The sequence below is a fragment of the Anabrus simplex genome, chromosome 7 (assembly GCF_040414725.1).
Source record: "Anabrus simplex isolate iqAnaSimp1 chromosome 7, ASM4041472v1, whole genome shotgun sequence".
In the NCBI taxonomy this organism is placed as follows: domain Eukaryota; kingdom Metazoa; phylum Arthropoda; class Insecta; order Orthoptera; family Tettigoniidae; genus Anabrus; species Anabrus simplex.
The window spans coordinates 182,015,247-182,034,005 of record NC_090271.1 but is presented as its reverse complement, the minus strand read 5'-3'; the positions used below and the strand labels follow the sequence as shown (position 1 = coordinate 182,034,005).

General features: G+C 38.0%; 1 protein-coding gene across 6 annotated transcripts in view; it reads right to left on the bottom strand.

Annotated features, from left to right (window-relative positions):
- Positions 1–316: 316 nt before the first annotated feature.
- LOC136877446 (specificity protein transcription factor 3) overlaps positions 317–18,759 on the bottom strand; it is a 126,963-nt gene continuing 108,520 nt past the window's right edge. For 3 of the 6 annotated variants that reach the window (XM_068228648.1, XM_067151490.2, XM_067151491.2), the window contains one exon: positions 317–4,141. In XM_068228648.1, the coding sequence (XP_068084749.1) occupies positions 4,001–4,141 (141 nt within the window). In that variant the 3' untranslated portion in view covers positions 317–4,000. The remainder of the gene's footprint in view (positions 4,142–18,759) is intronic. The other 3 variants (XM_067151494.2, XM_067151495.2, XR_010860765.2) reach the window with 3 other exon arrangements.

Sequence of the window (18,759 nt, the reverse complement as noted above, 5' to 3'; positions counted from 1 at the left end):
TTCTGATCAACAAACACTATGTTCTAGGATTATGCACTAATGGAGAGTGGTAACTTTTTAATGTCTGTTATTCCTATCTGTTTCTCATAATGTAGGTTTTTAAGTATAAATACTTGCTCTATTACAAACTGAACACCTGAGTACCATTTCATTGAGAATTGAATATTCTGAATCCAGGAATAGATTCAAATTGCCAATCTTTCACGAATTTTCAAATTTCGAATGATCACTGTTTGGTAGATTGTAGTATTGTAATGGAGTATCTCAAGGATCAATTTTCAAAAAACTGGAGTTTGGTCTCTTTAGTGACACACTAGATGATATTTATTATCTGAAGACTTTTGGTATAAAGATTTTGTAGAACGTTTGTATGGTTCCTGCAAGGCTAGTTGCTCCATTACAGCATGATTGCCTTTTATTGCTAGTGGCTAAGTACTCTCTACCAATTGTCAACCAAGCCATCCCAGCACTGGGTATATTCATGTATCATGATTTTCTTTACAGCATATATGCTACGAGAAGAGAGCCATAAGAGATTAGACATCATTTAGGTATGTATATTAATTTATTGGTTTGCTTACATCATATAGCATTGGAATTTGTTTATGAGTTCATACTGTGCCACAGTTTGTAATGACATCTGTGTTGTTTGGGGGCAATGCCATTTTGCATGAATTTTAGCCATTGGTGGTGATAGTTGCTACAAAATTTATGGAATATGCTGTACGATTTGGTTTATAAAAACAAATATATTTCTAGATGTGGTTTGGTGGATCCTTATGTCTTGTTATTGAACACTAAACTCTCCTACAAGTTATATGAGATAAGATTTGATTCATTTACCTGTGCCTTAATGTCAATTATGCTGAGAGTCCCTAAGCAAGTTTTATGCCAAGACTTGTGGAAATTACTGTTGTATGGTGCCCATGACCATTTTATAAATTGAATTCTATGTAATGTTGTTCCTGTCTGTAAATAGGATAGACCTGCTGCAGTGAGCCTGAAACCATGCCCATCCATTGGGCTGAGTGGCTCAGACAGTTGAGGTGCTGGCCTTCTGACACCAACTTGGTAGGTTCGATCCTGGCTCAGTCTGGAAATATTTCAAGGTGCTCAAATATGTCAGCCTCGTGTCTGTAGATTTACTGCCATGTAAACAACTCCTGTAGGACAAAATTCCCACACCATGGAGTCTCCGAAAACAGTCAAAAGTAGTTAGTGGAATGTAAAAACAATATTATTGTTGTTGAAACTATAACCCATGCCCTTGACTCTTGCTCAAACACCAGGTATCATCAGAAAAGGTCTAATATTGGAACCACTCCTTCCTCGAGAGAATCTTCATCAATTCTCCACTCCAGCAAGCTAGATGTGGATGCTGAGAGATTGGGGTCTGTTACGAAGCAGCTTTCATTGCTAATGCTAGATTAACGTTCACTAAAGAAATGGATTGAGCATTTATACAAGACCCCAGCTTAACAGGTCGACGAAGAGAAGAGAAAGGAATTTACAAGCCAAAATTACCTTATTTTTAAGATATCTACAGTATTTTCAGTATCAAAGTGTTAAGAATTCTTATAAGGGCCAGTGGAACAATTCCAAAATTTGTTGTAGTTTTCTTCAAACTGTTGGCATTTAGCCTACAAAATTAGTTTATATGGACTTGATGGTTCAGGCAATTAAAAAGTAGTTCAAATCTTGATGCGTAGTAGATTAACCACCTTGCATAATAATTCAAATGTAATGTGTTCCGTTCCCTTACCACTTTGTCATTATGGAAACCTACCACTGTAGAGAGTGAGATGATACATCATGTCATGTCATATCAAACACAAAGGTGTGCAAGCATGCCAACTAACAAAGTATGTTGTACTGTTGAACGTAATGAGAACTAAATGTTAGGACTGCAACTGGAAGGAAAGAAACAGGAAAAACTACAGATCCCAGCCTATCCCACTTCTGCTCTCTCCAGTGAAACTCGTTTATGAATGATCATGACTAGAGCCCAGGTTTCCATTGCATTATCAAATCTCAAAATATCCATTCATTCATTCATGCACTATCATATGGTAAAACATGCACAATAAACTGAAAAATAAGCACTATCAAAATTCAGTTCCTTTTGAAACATTGTACAACTACCGTAATTTCTCCAAATTGTCTTGATTTAAGCTCATCCGTTTATCTGTCAGCACGTTCTTAATCACAGAAACTGATCTTTCTATGTCACAAGAAGTAACAGGTGCATGCTTAAATGAAGATATTTGGTACAAAGTGAGGTCAAATTGCACATCTTTTGCCTCTTCACCACAATGCTTCTTATATAAGCTTGACGAATTCAAAATAAGGATTTCTACGGATCACTTCCGTCAATGAGTAATACACAATTTACGATTCAGTTTACAGCAATGTATTACTGGGACACTTTATTCCTAAGAATTGCAGAGATCGACGTAGAGTCTTCTGGCTTACGTCAATGTTTACTCAAGCAACAGATAAAGTGTTTGGTTAATTGGATTATAGGACCTCTACAGTATGTACTAACTTTGGTTGTCACTTAGGATGCCAGGAATACATTCTCTCCATCTCTCAGTAATAGACATATGTATAGTGAGGAAAAATGGTCCTGAATTCTGCAAACCAACATTCATAAAAGGCACTATCATGCAAGTTAACATATATGTGACAAAGTCAGAAGAAAAGTCATATTATGAAATATTAAACCTTCAAATATTCGCTATTAAATCTAAAATTCTTAAAATATGCATTACGCATGAATTTTCTCCTAAAAGGCCGAAACATGCAACATGCTCAGAAAAAGAACGGTTATATCGTCATACAACGAATATTTCCAAAGTTTGAGAATTGTAACCAGCTTATTTAAAAACATGCATTTGCATGGAAATCTGCGCTCTAATCATGACTTTTAAAAATTGGTGCAACAGTAAAGAATCTGATTAACTGAAGATAATGAATCTAAAAATTGAAAGTGTCTTAGCTAAGAAGTCTATGTAATTTTTAAAATCTGATTATACAAGAAGGCATAAGATGATAAAATCACTTGGAAGGCACACCATAAAGATATTGGATTACAAGTGAATGTTTTGAAAGGACTGTAACTTTATAGCTGCTGTGTATAGTTATGATCATAACTAGCAATAACAGATATGACATGTATCAAAATTTGAATAACAATAGCTTAAATAGAACAGAAAAGACAATATGTTTGTAAGTCTGAATTTTTGGTGGATGGGACAAAATCAGGTATGAAAGATAAACACTGACATCCTATTCTCTTCAGAAAATATACCACATATCTACTTCAGACATTTTGCTTCTCAAGTTTTTTCATCATTAAAAAATTATAAATGAAATTGTAATTAACAGCAAGATGAAAATGCCTGATGCATTCTGAATGCCTTTAAACTGCAATCTGATTTACATATTATCTAATGGCAATTAGCTATATATTTAACAAGCTAGCAAAATTTCTGAATAGAAAACTTTTTTTTTTTTTTACTTGCTATAGCAAACAAATTTTGTTGAATAACTTTCTTTCATGCCTTCTAAAAATTACATACAACGAACACTTCAACAAGAGTAGCACCATAAGTGAGAATAACTTAATTCTGCAACTAAATTGCAGATTATACTAGATGAAAGTCAATACGTTGTAACCATATTTCAACACAGCGTAAATGCCCTTGGGAATAAGTAAATGTTTATGCCTCCTACTATTTCTCTGACAGAAACTGAATTCACCACACTTGGTCTGTATTGTACATAAAATCCACACAGTATTCGGTCAAGTATAAAAATAGAAAATAACTGTAAACCTGCGTCTGTAACAGTATAAAAGAACTGAAATAGCAAAGGTCTTTTAGTCCCTTCAAAACAGTCTCTATAAAATCCAATGTTCTCTCTAGGCACTTGCTGGCTGTAGTTGTTAGGCAGCGGAGGAATAACACTTGTAGAACTGACGATATGCTTTAAGAGACATTCAATTTGACATTGAAGATTCGAGAGCTTCGTTAATGGCAAGATCAGATTGATCTGCCTCAGTCTGAATCGTGATCATCATCTTCTCATCGTTCGATGAACTTCCATCCGAAGACACCGACTGTGTTGAAGTAGCTGCCTCCTGAAAAAAAAGAAAAAAATGCTAACTCAAATGGCAAGATTAAGATGTATTAAGCATTAATTTACAAATACCTAAGTGTGATCATATGAAAAGAAACAGCAACAGAGAACAATATTGTATAAAATACTATAAGATTATGGTAGAGAAGAATGCTCTTTTAAATTTGAAACCAAGGTTTCCCAGTCTCTTCCTGAGCTCTACAGTCACTGGCTGCTGAGTCGCCGAGTTCCCAGCATTGGATATGGCACAGCCTGTCCTCTTTAGACTGAATCCCTGTAGTTTCCTTGTAGGATCTGTAATACCTTGGTGGTTAATCGGTGCCGAGTTCCTAACCCGGCACCATTCTTCTTTGATGTTGAAGCCAGCTCTTGTCATACTGCTTTCCTAGACTTCTGTTGGCTTGAGGGAAGGTTTATAGGACCTCCTGAATTGGGAGACCTTGAGGATGGCTGAGATAGTGTGTTTCTTCCATTCTTGTACCAACACTTCCTGTCATCTGAGGTGTGGTGGTGGGCTATTGCCGATGGTATGAAGCTAGGAAACTGGTAGATTTCAGCGCATCCATAATAATTCTTATTTATTCATTAAGGTGGACATTGATCTTCTTAGCGTGGGCACTGCGTTACCACACTGGGACACAGTATTCAGCAACAGGATACACTAGAGCAATGGCTGTGGTGCGGAGAGTAGTTACGTCGGCTCCCGAAGATGTAACAGCCAGTTTCTTCACAATGCTGTTGTGGGTCTTTTGACTAGTGTTTCCGAAGTGTTTTTTGCAAGTCAGAGAGCAATCCATGGTGATACCAAGGTACTTTTCCTTATGCTTTACTTAAGTTCACTTTGGGTTGTTGACTTGCCGGTTGGTTGTTTAGGTGGAAAGAGCATATTTCTGTCTTTAATGGGATTGGACAGTGTCTCCAGAGTTTCCAGATCCTTGGATAGGATACTCTCCCCTTCTTCTAGCATTATGGTTTGAGTGGCTAGTTGTAAGTCATCAGCATAGCAGAGTTTGGTACTGATGCTTTCAGTTATGTCTCTGGAGTATAAGTTTAAGGCCCGGTTTCTTCAACTGTATGTTAACTAACAATTGTTATTAATTTAACACTTTTAAACAAAGTGCCCTGTTTCACGAACACATTTCCAACTTTTGTTATGAAACAATTATTAAAGACAAATTAACACACTTCAGTGAGATTTCTGAATGCATTTGACAGTAAGCATCTTTTGGTTCTTTACATAAAGCGCTCTTAGTGGTGTATTGAAATAGTATTTTGTCACACAGACACATGCTTGGCATTATTATAGGTTATGGTTAGCGGAGACTGATAAGACGTAAACATGTGAAGTAAGAAGCAACAAAAGTGTTATGATGAATGCTAGTTTTTATTTCATGTAATTTTAATTTTAAATTATGCTAATATGCTTAAAAAATGAAAGAATGGACTGTTATATCACAACATTTGATATAGCCTATTCTTATCACCGGGAAAATGTGATAATTGATGTGTTTTGAATGGTTTTCGGGCATTCTTTTACTGCGGGGAAAATAATGTAATGCCTTGTTAATGCTGCAGTGGCAGCAGGAATTCTTTGCAGGATTCTACACACTTTTTCTTGCACTCGTGAACATAGTCGCCTCAAGTGTCTCAAGCATAATATCTAACAAGTAGAGGCCAGACCCTGCGGTCAACTGATTTCACCGAGCTTCAGTGTACCTGTAGGAAGACACTCAATGGTAACTCATGTATAAGGGTTTAAGTCAATATGCTTTCGTTTTCGAAAAAAAAAATAGGTCAGATGTCATTACACAGAATCCGCTTCGGACAATGTGGAGCTGGTAAAACACTAAAAGACGAACAAATTTTACTTAAACATGTCCGCAACCTAATAACTTTTGAAAAATTGATGAATCCCCGATTCCAATGCAAGGCATATACACTTGGGATTTACATCACAGCGAAACAGAGTGGTGGCCAAGTGGTCACCATACTTGTCTGCAAACCTCATAAACGTGAATTTGAGTCTTGTCGCAGCTATGATTTTTGCACAAAATAAATTAATATGTCCACCTCTGTGCTGTAGTGGTTAGTGTGATTAGCTGCCACCCCTGGAGGTCCGGGATCGATTCCCGGCTCTGCCACAAAATTTGAAAATAGGTACGAGAGCTGGAATGGTGTCCACTCAGCCTCAGGAGATCAACTGATTAGAGGTGGGTTCGATTCCCACCTCAGCCATCCTGGAAGTGGTTTTCCGTGGTTTCTCACTAATCATCCTAACTTAAGGCCATCGCTGCTTCCTTCTTCCTTGTATATCCCTTCCAATCTTCCCATCCCCAGCAAGGCCCCTGTTCAGCATAGCAGGTGAGGCCGCCTGGGCGAGGTACTGGTCATATTCCCCATTTTTACCCCCGACCTAGATTCTGAAGCTCCAGGACACTGCCTTTGAGGTGGTATCCCTCGCTGAGTCCGAGAGAAAACCGACCCTGGAGGGTAAACAGATAAAGAAGAAGAAGACAAATTAATATTTGAGAGAACGTTAAGATAAAAATTGGAACAAAAATATTACGCAAATTGCAGTACAGTTTATTTTCTACCTGAAATTAATATAGGCCTAAATGTTCTCACAGTTACTGCTGGATCTCTGTATATATATATATATATATATATAAATTTGAGGTAGAAAATAAAGTTCCACTGCAATTTGATTATTCATTTTATTCACATTTTTACCTTCACATTCCCTGAAACAAAGATTTAATTTGTATAAAAAAAGGATGTCAATGGCGGGACTCGAACTCGCGTCGTCGCGGTTCGGAGACAAGTACGATGACCGCTCGGCCACTGCTCCGCTTGACTGGGTTGCAACTCTTCAAGTATATACGTGTTGCATTAGAATTGGGGAATTCATAAATTTTTCGAAAATTATTAGGTCGCAGACCTGACAAGTTAGAGTAAAATGTGTTCGCATTTTAGTGTTCTATCACCTCCATGTGGTCCAAAGCGGATCCTGCCTCATGATATTTGTCCTCACTGTTGGAAACTCTAACCTATTTTCAATATCATCTAGTATCTTGTTCATTATGGCTTTGGTAATCAGAAATATATCTTCTGACAACTCTAGAAAGTAGTTATTTCTTAGTATGGGTCATCCTTTGCCTTTTTCAGTTTATAAATAGTCTTCATACAGCAGTAAAGCTTTAAACTTACGTCTTCTACATGCCTCCATTTGGAAATTTTAGCAGCTGTTGAGAGGTTTAACACAGGGCTGCTGCCAGGTTAATTTAACACAAGTATTAACAATTTTTGATGAGACGACCATCTTGTTAAATTATGTGTTAAGTCTCCTTAACAGCAGAGTTAACATTTAACATTCGTTGAAGAAACCGGGGCTAGGCATAGATCCCTGAGACAGCCTTTCTTATGCTATGTCCAATAACTGTCCTTCAAGAGGAGTTTTTCACTGTGTTCTTCATCAGAGTTGTTACTTTCTTACTTGGCATACATCTCTTGAGTTTAAGCAATATCCATCGAACCACACTGAATCGTATACTGTAGTCAAATCGACAAAAGACTGGTGTTTAATGTAATCACAAAGATGCACACAAGCGATGCTATCAATTGTGTATACTGTTTTTACAAATGATATACACATACACACACTAATAAACTGCGTCTTGGTAGGTGTTCTAGGTACCAACTGATGAGCCCAACCTAGCACACGGGGGCGAAACGCTGGCAAGCAGGAATGAGTTAGCTGGAAAATTTATAATGTCCAGTAACGGACCATTTATACTGGTATTATAAATTTACTCATTCGGGACAAATATTTCAGATTCGCTATGGGAATCAACATCTATATCATTTCACTCCCAAGGCTGCCTCTTTATATACATTGCCTGGCCAGGCTTCTAGAAAAGTATGATGCAACATGTTTTCTCATAATTTCTAGTCTCTCCAATAGCATATTTACAAATGGATCAAATGTTCTGTAACTCTCTAGACTAAATGCGTTGTTCTGGACTATTACCATATGTTGCACAACATTACACTGGATTTATACATCATATTTACAGGTAATAATAAATTATATATTATTAATTACATGTTCTTACATTAAATAAAGTTATATTAATATACATACAGCAGACGTGTTGTGACATAACCTCACATGTTTTGTTATGACAACGATTTATACCAAATGTACATAGCTACATAAATAATAATAATCAAGCTTGATTATTATTATTGATTATTCGTTATTTACCCATGGGTTAGAGAATTGTTTCCAACTTATTACAATTGCATCATGTTTTTAGCTTCTTCTGGAATTCTGATTGTTAATGATTGGGTGTTCCAAGAAATTTAAATTAATGCTGAGGAACATTACTGGACCTGTAACTTCAGGCATCGCCTGGTGATTTTCCAGACGGTAAAGATTACTATGGAATGAGCCATCTTAAACTCTGAAAGGATGTCCCCCATACCATCTTGAACTCTGGTGCTATGTCTCCCCCAGATTCTATGGCAACAGTGAAAAATCTCTTCAGCCATATGCTTCAGTGCTTACCAATATATCAAATTAATTCTAGAAGTACATTTTAATGGCTTCATCTATTTTTGCTGACTGAATGGATCTCAGAATGTGGTGTTGTCTTGCAGGTTACCATCTATTTTGTCTAACTCATTCTCTCTCTCTGCTTTCGTGACTGGGTTTGTGGGAATTTTTTCAGCTTGTGATTTGATAAGTAGTGCCATATAAAATGGTGTTATCTTTGGTTCTTGGTGACACATGTTTAATGCAGTACCAAGTTTTCTTGGGAATGACCATGCCTTTCTATTCAAGTGTGCGAAGCTGAATTGAGAAATGTGCTCTTTCCATTCTGCCGTCATTTAGTTCTTTTAGTGCTCTTTTCCCAGTTTCAGAATCACTACTTTTGTAATATTCTCCATATATCACTCAAGTATGTTCATTCTAACATGGAATATACAGTAAGTGTTTTTAAAATCCCCATGGTATGTTCTGTTTAGCTGCACCAATGATTACTCCAGCAAATCTCCTGTAGTTTTCTGCCTTTGGAAGTATCCATCACAGGTTGCTTTCCCTCCCGTATCGTTCCCAATTAGCTTTTCTGAAGTTCCATCTAGCTTTGTCAACAGATCATACAGTTAAGATTTCAAGGTCAACACTAATAACTGTGGGATGGTGCTAGTTTCAAGGAATATTGTAGCACTTGCATAATCTAGGGCAAATTTCCATTTGTGATGACAAAGACCACATCAGGGTTTGTGTCGGTCTGCCATCTGGCTGAGCAAAAAGTTTTGATTTCCTGAGCATCAAAACTAATGAAGTGTAAGTTATGTCCTTCACTCCAGCCAGTTTCTTTCCATTGTTATCCTTGATGTGTAGCCCCACAACATGTGGCAGCTATTAAAGTCCCCAACTTAGATGCAAGTGGTTGGCAGCAGAGGCACGGAAGGTTGGCCAGTTTGTGGTGGGTGTTTTTTTGTACACTGATGCAATATAGTCAGGCCATTTAGTTCATCGATGATTAGTTCTATGTTGTTGAATTTTTGGTATGTCATGTCTTTAATATCAGAGAAGAGATTACTTTTTTTTTTTTTTTTGCATATAGAATGAATCCATGGATGGATGATATAAGCTTTGCTGTATTCTGTACCCTGTGATCTTCTGTCTGATGTCAAGGTTTGTTTTTTTTTTCTTTTCTTTTTTTCAGTCAAATGAGCTTCTTGCAGGGCTATAATGCTGATATAATCACATTTATCGTTTGGTAAGTCTTTAACATTTGTTTGAAAGATGCAGATGCTATGTCCAAAGCTCTTTGTAATTGGCTCTGAAAACTGCCATTTTTTAAATTTGCCTTGTGCTGTTGTTTCAAATGTCATAAGAGATCTGTGATCAAGTTTGGTGGCCGTATGTGCAACCATTGCCCAGGGAGTACCATTGTGGAGATTGTCTACATGTTGCACACGATGGTCATCCATAGTGCTGCAGAACCAAGATTCATTGCTGAACATTATGCAACTTTACTCATCAGTTCAATGCCTCCCAATTATGACACTGTTTCTGTTATGCAATTATTTTTCTGGAAAATGCTCCTTGGAATACAATTATTTCTTTTACATTTAATAGTATGAAAGTAAGAAGTGTTTGCACAGCACATTATAACAAGCTAAATGTTGGAGTTTTTCTTTAGTTATATAGCTTTATCAGAAGTCTTTTAATGTAATATACTTTGAAAACCCCACCCATTCTGAAAGGCAACTCTACATTTGTCACACTCAAAACAAAATTTCACTCCTGAAACAAACTTTGCATCTCCTTGATGGAGACTATTTACAAGTTGTAGCACAAATCTTCTGAGTGAAATATCCCCAGTGGCTTCCCTGGAGTGTCAGCAGCACGGTTCCTCGAGACTGACATCTTTTTGTGGCATATTCAGGAAGGATGACATCTAATAGTATTTGCTTAGCTATGTTGATTCTGAATGATGAAAATTCCTTTCTCTGTTTGTGAGGAACTGACATACAACTTGATATTTGATAGCATTATCACCAAGATACCGTGCATTCAGTTCCCCCAACAACTGTACATGCATTGTTTAGAAATATTACTCATATAATCCCGGTTCCAGGTGTTTGAAACCAACGCTGAATTGAGGTTTTGATCGGATGTATCTCTATATCTGCTCATACTTTCAGAGGTTGAATCATTATCAGAACCAGCATTATTATCCATCACTTGTGAGTCGTTATCATCACTATTACGAAGAATGCTAGAAATGGTGCAAGAACAGCTTTGTACTGTGCCAGGGTGCGAGGAAATCCAAGTGAAATTGAGGATAATCTATAAGGTGACAAATTAAAAGAACACTTGATGCTGAAAAACGGGAATGCAAAGATCTTGCAAGATAAACACAAGAAGGTCCTGTATAACATCCTTAAAAACAAAAGAAATTTTAATGGCAGTATCAACACAGTAGAGCTTCCAAATTCAGAAGTAACTAGAAATGAAAATGATATATTACAAGAGTTCAGTAGATATTTCAGCGATTTACTGAATTGTAATACAACTGACTACCCACAAGATGACCTTCCAAATCCTGTACTAACAATAATGTAAAAGGTCTGATCTGGCTGGAAGTGGAGACAGCAATGTGTAAAATGAAGAACAAGTCTGCTGAACTGGATGAGCTCAGTGAAGACATGATCAAAGCACTTGAAGAACCTGGAATACAATTGTACAGAGTACTAAATAAAATTTTGGAAGAAAATGAAATTCCCAGTGACTAGAGGTAAGGAGTCGTCATTTCACTATTTAAGAATGGTGACCAAAAGAAGCGATAAGATTATGGATGTGTGACTTTTCGAAAAAATACTGACAAGTACAAACCCTTTAAAATGTTGCTGGAAAAACATCCATGGCAACTCTTTTTACAGTCTGTAGAGTTAGATGTTGACTTTTGGACTCAACCTTTAATACAACTACCATTGATATTTCCCTTATTTTTTTGGCAGTTTCAGAATAAGGTATAGAACAAAAGAATGCCATAAATTTTCTTGTAAAACAAACCGTAAGAGTGATACATCGATGTTTATGCTTTAGGCCCCTTCTGAAGCACCCCCACTTCTGAATTTTTTAAACAACTTGTAGCTAGATCAGATTCAAGCTTATTCTAAACTGAAATACCAAGTTTCATTAAAATACACCAATTCATTTTCCCATAATGCTGTGACAGATGCAGACAAATATTAAACTGAACTAGATATATGTCATTACAATGAAATAAATATTCTTGTCAGAATACAGTACCGGTATTAACAGACTGGAATGTAGCGTTTAGAAGCTATGCTATCATACGAAATGCTCAATCAAATGAAAAATTGCACAGTTTCTCACTTTCCATGAACAGTAGTACACAAGCATTCTAACCATGCCAAGTTCCAGAGCTGGAATGACCTGGCCACAGACACCGGTGAAAATGCTCTGCCATTTTCCGTTACGTGTGCACACTGTCCAATCCTATCTGAGCCTCATAGCAGGGATCAAACAGCTGGAATATTATGATAAACCAGTGCATCACTTACCAATAGTTATCAGAACCAGAGGAATAGCATGCTAAAAAGAAAAGTTACCTAATCCCCAGCTACTTCCCGCCAATATTCACGCAGGCTGTTCTGCTTGGCATGCAACAGTGATACAGTCTATCGGAGATCAGTGACAGCAGAAGAGACAAAACACATTACAAGAAACAATAGTCAATATAATGTTATTGTTGATCAATTTTATGGACTTATATATTGTCAGCCTTCATGTCTAGTTTTCTTCTGACTCTGATAATAGGGTGCCCAATGTAAAGCGAGTCCTTCTTCCTCCTTTCATGACGTTCCTTCACAACATTTTCTCATTTCCATAGTCATCCTCACAATTTTTCTTGCCAAAATAAGCTGATAAGCACATGGTTTTTCACCTTAAGACAATCATGAAAAAAAATCACCATCCCAGTTTACATGTCTGAATAACATTTCCATGTTAGCGATGCTCGGCATTGATATGGACTAAGCAACGGAAGTCTAAATTCTGAATAACTCTGCTATTATAGCTGGTACAGGAAGTTGTATACTCTACAACTTTTGTTATATAGTATTTATCGATAGGACCACTAATACATTGACGTTTGAAAATGACATTTTGGGCTTTCTCGTAAACTACCATTTCACCCAGCGTGAATAAAATTATTCATAGCCTATACTGTATCGCCTTATTTCCTGACTTTATACACCAATTTTCATTCATTTCTGTACAGCCATTTTCTTGTGGCTCAGTGCTGATATGGACTAAGCAACAAAAATCAAAATTCACTAATATGTCTCCTATCACAGCTGGTAAGGAAAAACTGGATAAGACCTATGTAATTGTAAATTGTATTATATATAACTCTTGTTATGTAGTGATTATCGATAGAACCAGAAATAACAAATATGAGAGAATTGTGATACCAATTCCCAAGCTAGGTAAAGATCTAAAATTTCTGGATAGTTATAGACCAATATGCCTTTAAAATGGCCTCTTTGAAAGGATGGTTAACCGGCGTCTTGTGTGGACCATGGAAAAGGAAGGCCTCTTGTCTAACTACCAGTGTGGTTTTCGCTCTCATCGGTCTGCCACTGATCATCTGGTCAGACTGGAGAGCGCCATTCAGGAGGCCTTTCTCCAGAAGGAACACCTAGTTGCCGTGTTTTTTGACTTGGAAAAAGCTTACGATACTACCTAGCGACATGGGACTCTCTCTACACTACACCAGTAATGATTTTGGGGAAATTTGCCAAAGTTTACTCAGAACTTCATGTCCCTCTGGCTCTTTCAATGAGTAGGGAATGCATTTTCTCAATATTACATTCAGGAAATGGAGTACAACTGGGATCTGTACTGAGTGTCGCCCTGTTCGCAATCAACGGCACAGTTGCCGCTGCTGGGCCTGCAGTCGTTCCATCGCTGTATGTAGATGATTCGGCTCTACATTACAGCTCCGGAAGGGTGGCGTTTGCTGAGAGACAGCTACAGCAAGATATTAACCCAGTCGACAGATGGGCCCTGCAACAGTGTTTTACCAGTGGTAGACACCTGCAGATTCCTGGGTCTCCATTTTGATAAGAGACTAATGTGGCAGCCCCACATCCATCAATTGAAGGTTGCCTGCATGAAGAGACTTAACATGCTTAAGTTTCTCAGCAACACTTCGTGGTTGGGCTGACCGTACGGTGCTGCTACGTTTTTATACGGCAACGGTCCTCTCCCAAATGGACTATGACTCTGCATCAAAATCTAAGCTGAGACTTTTATACAGTATTCACCATAGTAGAGTTAGGTTGGCAACGAGAGCTTTCCGTACTAGCCCCATTCCCAGTCTTCTCGCTGAAGCGGGAGTTCCATCTTTACGGATAATGAGGCACTCCTCACGTATGCTGCCAAAATTTGTGAAAGGCTGCTACATCCAAGCTATCAATGCATCTTTAGTATCCAATACCACCAGAGGAATCAAGACGGGCCGAATGCCACACAGCCGGTTGGGTTTCGAATTGATAGCTTGTGCCGTCAATTAAATACAGATATCGGTGGTTGTCTTGAACAGACTTTTAGCGAGGCACCTTCCGTGTTTAGTTTTGAAACTGGATAGATGCCTAGATTACTCTGTGGATCGAAGGAGAAACAGATTCCTCCGTTTATTGGAGGTATTTCCAGGACTTCATTCACGGATGGTTCTAAAATCAGAGAAAATGTTGGTTGCTCTTTCATCACTGATAATATGAGCATGAAGACCTCGTTTCCTAGTGTATGGTGACAAAAGAAACCATTTTCTTATGTGTACAAACTCGTTAACTTCTCTGCAGTCTACTGAAACCTGTTTTGTCGCAACACCCACTAGTGCAGCAGATTCATGACCTTTTAGCCAGGTTAAGTGATGCCGGCACCAGAATCACTTTCATGTGGCTTCCAAGCCACATTGGGATTGCAGGAAATGAACTTGCGGATGAAGCTGCAAAAGAAGCAGTACTTTTACCTCCAAGACCTATAAATGTACCTGCTAAAGATATTTGTTCCCGGCTATGTCGAACCATCTTGGCATTCTGGGAATCAGAGTGGCTAGCTATCTGAACTCCCAACAAGCCGAGAGCAGTTAAGAAAACAACTACCGGTGGTCCTCTTTCTAGCCTTCACGGAGAGTATTGTGTAGGCTGAAGATAGGTCATGGACGATCTACGCACTCTTATCTCCTAAAGAGGACAGACCCCAAGTGTGTTCTTGTGGTGTTGACTTTATCGTGATCCCATATCCTCACAGAGTGCGCCAATCTCTCTGGCCTAAGGCGGAACCTCGGCCTGCAGGAAAGTCCCAAATGCACACTAGCCGATGACGCGACTACTGCCAATCTCGGCATCTGTTTTACGATTTCTGGCGGTATCCGCATTATGTGCGACAGTGGATTAATCAGGCTATGTAAATTACACTTTGAAATGCATTTATTTATTTCTGCTTCCCCCATTTAGAGGCTGCCAAAAAGACAAAGCTTACATAAAAATTTGATTAATAATTACAAGGGTCGTTTAAAATATGTCTATAAATGATAGGTATACCACAGTAGAGCCTACTTAATAATAATTGTATCAGTCAATAATTTTGAAATCCATGAGGAATTCCTCATAGGACAAAGATATAGATAAGAGTATAAGATTTTTTACTATTTCAGGGCTGCTAACCCAATGTCCTTAATAAATTGTTTGTGCAAATTAAAATTCTTACAAAAGTTGTGGAATGTGTGAGTAATGGTGCCTCTTGCTCCTATCATAAAACATCTATGGAGTCCAGATGATATTTCTTAGCATAGTATGGAATTGTAGGTTCATATATATCACATTTCTCCTTGTGTACATCATGTGGTTGAGTGGATGATGCTTCGGTTCTAATTGTGAGGTCTATTTACTTGAGCCTGGTGATATAGCTATCATGTCAATCCGCCGGCTTGACCCTGTCTGAGACAAACCATGTACCTCCTCGTAGACTGTATAACGCTTTTCTCTCAGGGTTTCAGCAATCATAGATCTTATACAATGATGTCGTGAATTCCGTAGGGTGTCATTAAATGGACAGGAATCCAAGACGTGGCCAAGTGTTTCAACCTCACTGTGGCAATCCCGACAGTGGTTATTGTCTTGGGACCTTAAGTTTTTCCATCGTTAATTTAGCATCAAATATAGCAGCATTGTGATAGTTTACTCCGAGGTAGCGGATTGTCTCTGCAGAAGTTATAGATGTAATTTTATTGTAACCATCTAATGTTAGAGATCTGTAGGTAGGACTACCTTTTCCTATGGAAATGGATTTAGATTTGTTGACATGATGTTGATAGTTCACTCAACACATCTATACAGTCAATCAATCAATCAATCAATACTGATCTGCATTTAGGGCAGTCGCCCAGGTGGCAGATTCCCTATCTGTTGCTTTCCTAGCCTTTTCCGAAATGATTTCAAAGAAATTGGAAATTTATTGAACATCTCCCTTGGTAAGTTATTCCAGTCCCTAACTCCCCTTCCTATAAATGAATATTTGCCCCAGTTTGTCCTCTTGAATTCCAACTTTATCTTCATATTGTGATCTTTCCTACTTTTATAGACGCCATTCAAACCTATTCGTCTAGTAATGTCATTCCACGCCATCTCTCCGCTGACAGCTCGGAACATACCACTTAGTCGAGCAGCTCTTCTTCTTTCTCTCAATTCTTCCCAACCCAAACATTGCAACATTTTTGTAACGCTACTCTTTTGTCGGAAATCACCCAGAACAAATCGAGCTGCTTTTCTTTGGATTTTTTCCAGTTCTTGAATCAGGTAATCCTGGTGAGGGTCCCATACACTGGAACCATACTCTAGTTGGGGTCTTACCAGAGACTTATATGCACTCTCCTTTACATCCTTACTACAACCCCTAAACACCCTCATAACCATGTGCAGAGATCGGTACCCTTTATTTACAATCCCATTTATGTGATTACCCCAGTGAAGATCTTTCCTTATATTAACACCTAGATACTTACAATGATCCCCAAAAGGAACTTTCACCCCATCAACGCAGTAATTAAAACTGAGAGGACTTTTCCTATTTGTAAAACTCACAACCTGACTTTTAGCCCTGTTTATCAACATACCATTGCCTGCTGTCCATCTCACAATATTTTCGAGGTCACGTTGCAGTTGCTCACAATCTTGTAACTTATTTATCACTCTATAGAGAATAACATCATCCGCAAAAAGCCTTACCTCCGATTCCACTCCTTTACTCATATCATTTATATATATAAGAAAACATAAAGGTCCGATAACACTGCCCTGAGGAACTCCCCTCTCAACTATTACAGGGTCAGACAAAGCTTCACCTACTCTAACTCTCTGAGATCTATTTTCTAGAAATATAGCAACCCATTCAGTCACTCTTTTGTCTAGTCCAATTGCACTCATTTTTGCCAGTAGTCTCCCATGATCCACCCTATCAAATGCTTTAGACATGTCAATCGCGATACAGTCCATTTGACCTCCAGAATCCAAGATATCTGCTATATCTTGCTGGAATCCTACAAGTTGAGCTTCAGTGGAATAACCTTTCCTAAAACCGAATTGCCTTCTATCGAACCAGTTATTAATTTCACAAACATGTCTAATATAATCAGAAAGAATGCCTTCCCAAAGCTTACAAACAATGCATGTCAAACTTACTGGCCTGTAATTTTCAGCTTTATGTCTATCACCCTTTCCTTTATACACAGGGGCTACTATAGCAACTCTCCATTCATCTGGTATAGCTCCTTCGGCCAAACAATAATCAAATAAGTACTTCAGATATGGTACTATATCCCAACCCATTGTCTTTAGTATATCCCCAGAAATCTGATCAATTCCAGCCGCTTTTCTAGTTTTCAACTTTTGTATCTTATTGTAAATGTCATTGTTATCATACGTAAATTTTATTACTTCTTTGGCCTAAGTCTCTTCCTCTATCTCGACATTATCCTTGTAACCAACAATCTTTACATACTGCTGACTGAATACTTCTGCCTTTTGAAGATCCTCACATACACACTCCCCTTGTTCATTAATTATTCCTGGAATGTCCTTCTTGGAACCTGTTTCTGGCTTAAAAAACCTATACATACCCTTCCATTTTTCACTAAAATTTGTATGACTGCCAATTATGCTTGCCATCATGTTATCCTTAGCTGCCTTCTTTGCTAGATTCAATTTTCTAGTAAGTTCCTTCAATTTCTCCTTACTTCCACAGCCATTTCTAACTCTATTTCTTTCCAGTCTGCACCTCCTTCTTAGTCTCTTTATTTCTCTATTATAATAAGGTGGGTCTTTACCATTCCTTACCACCCTTAAAGGTACAAACCTGTTTTCGCATTCCTCAACAATTTCTTTAAACCCATCCCAGAGTCTGTTTACATTTTTATTTACCGTTTTCCACCGATCATAGTTACTTTTTAGAAACTGCCTCATACCTGCTTTATCAGCCATATGGTACTGCCTAACAGTCCTACTTTTAAGACCTTCCTTTCTATCACATTTATTTTTAACTACCACAAAAACAGCTTCATGATCACTAATACCATCTATTACTTCAGTTTCCCTATAGAGCTCATCTGGTTTTATCAGCACCACATCCAAAATATTTTTCCCTCTGGTTGGTTCCATCACTTTCTGAATCAGCTGTCCTTCCCATATTAACTTATTTGCCATTTGTTGGTCATGCTTCCTGTCGTTCGCATTTCCTTCCCAATTGACATCTGGTAAATTCAGATCTCCCGCTACAATCACATTTCTTTCCATGTCGTTTCCCACATAGCTGACTATCCTATCAAATAATTCCGAATCCGCATCAGTGCTACCCTTTCCCAATCTGTACACTCCAAATATATCAAGTTGCCTATTATCTTTAGAAATGAGCCTTACACCTAGAATTTCATGTGTCTCATCTTTAACTTTTTCGTAGCTTACAAATTCTTCTTTCACCACAGTGCCAAAGTCTGGGCTGAATCTCTGAAGTTT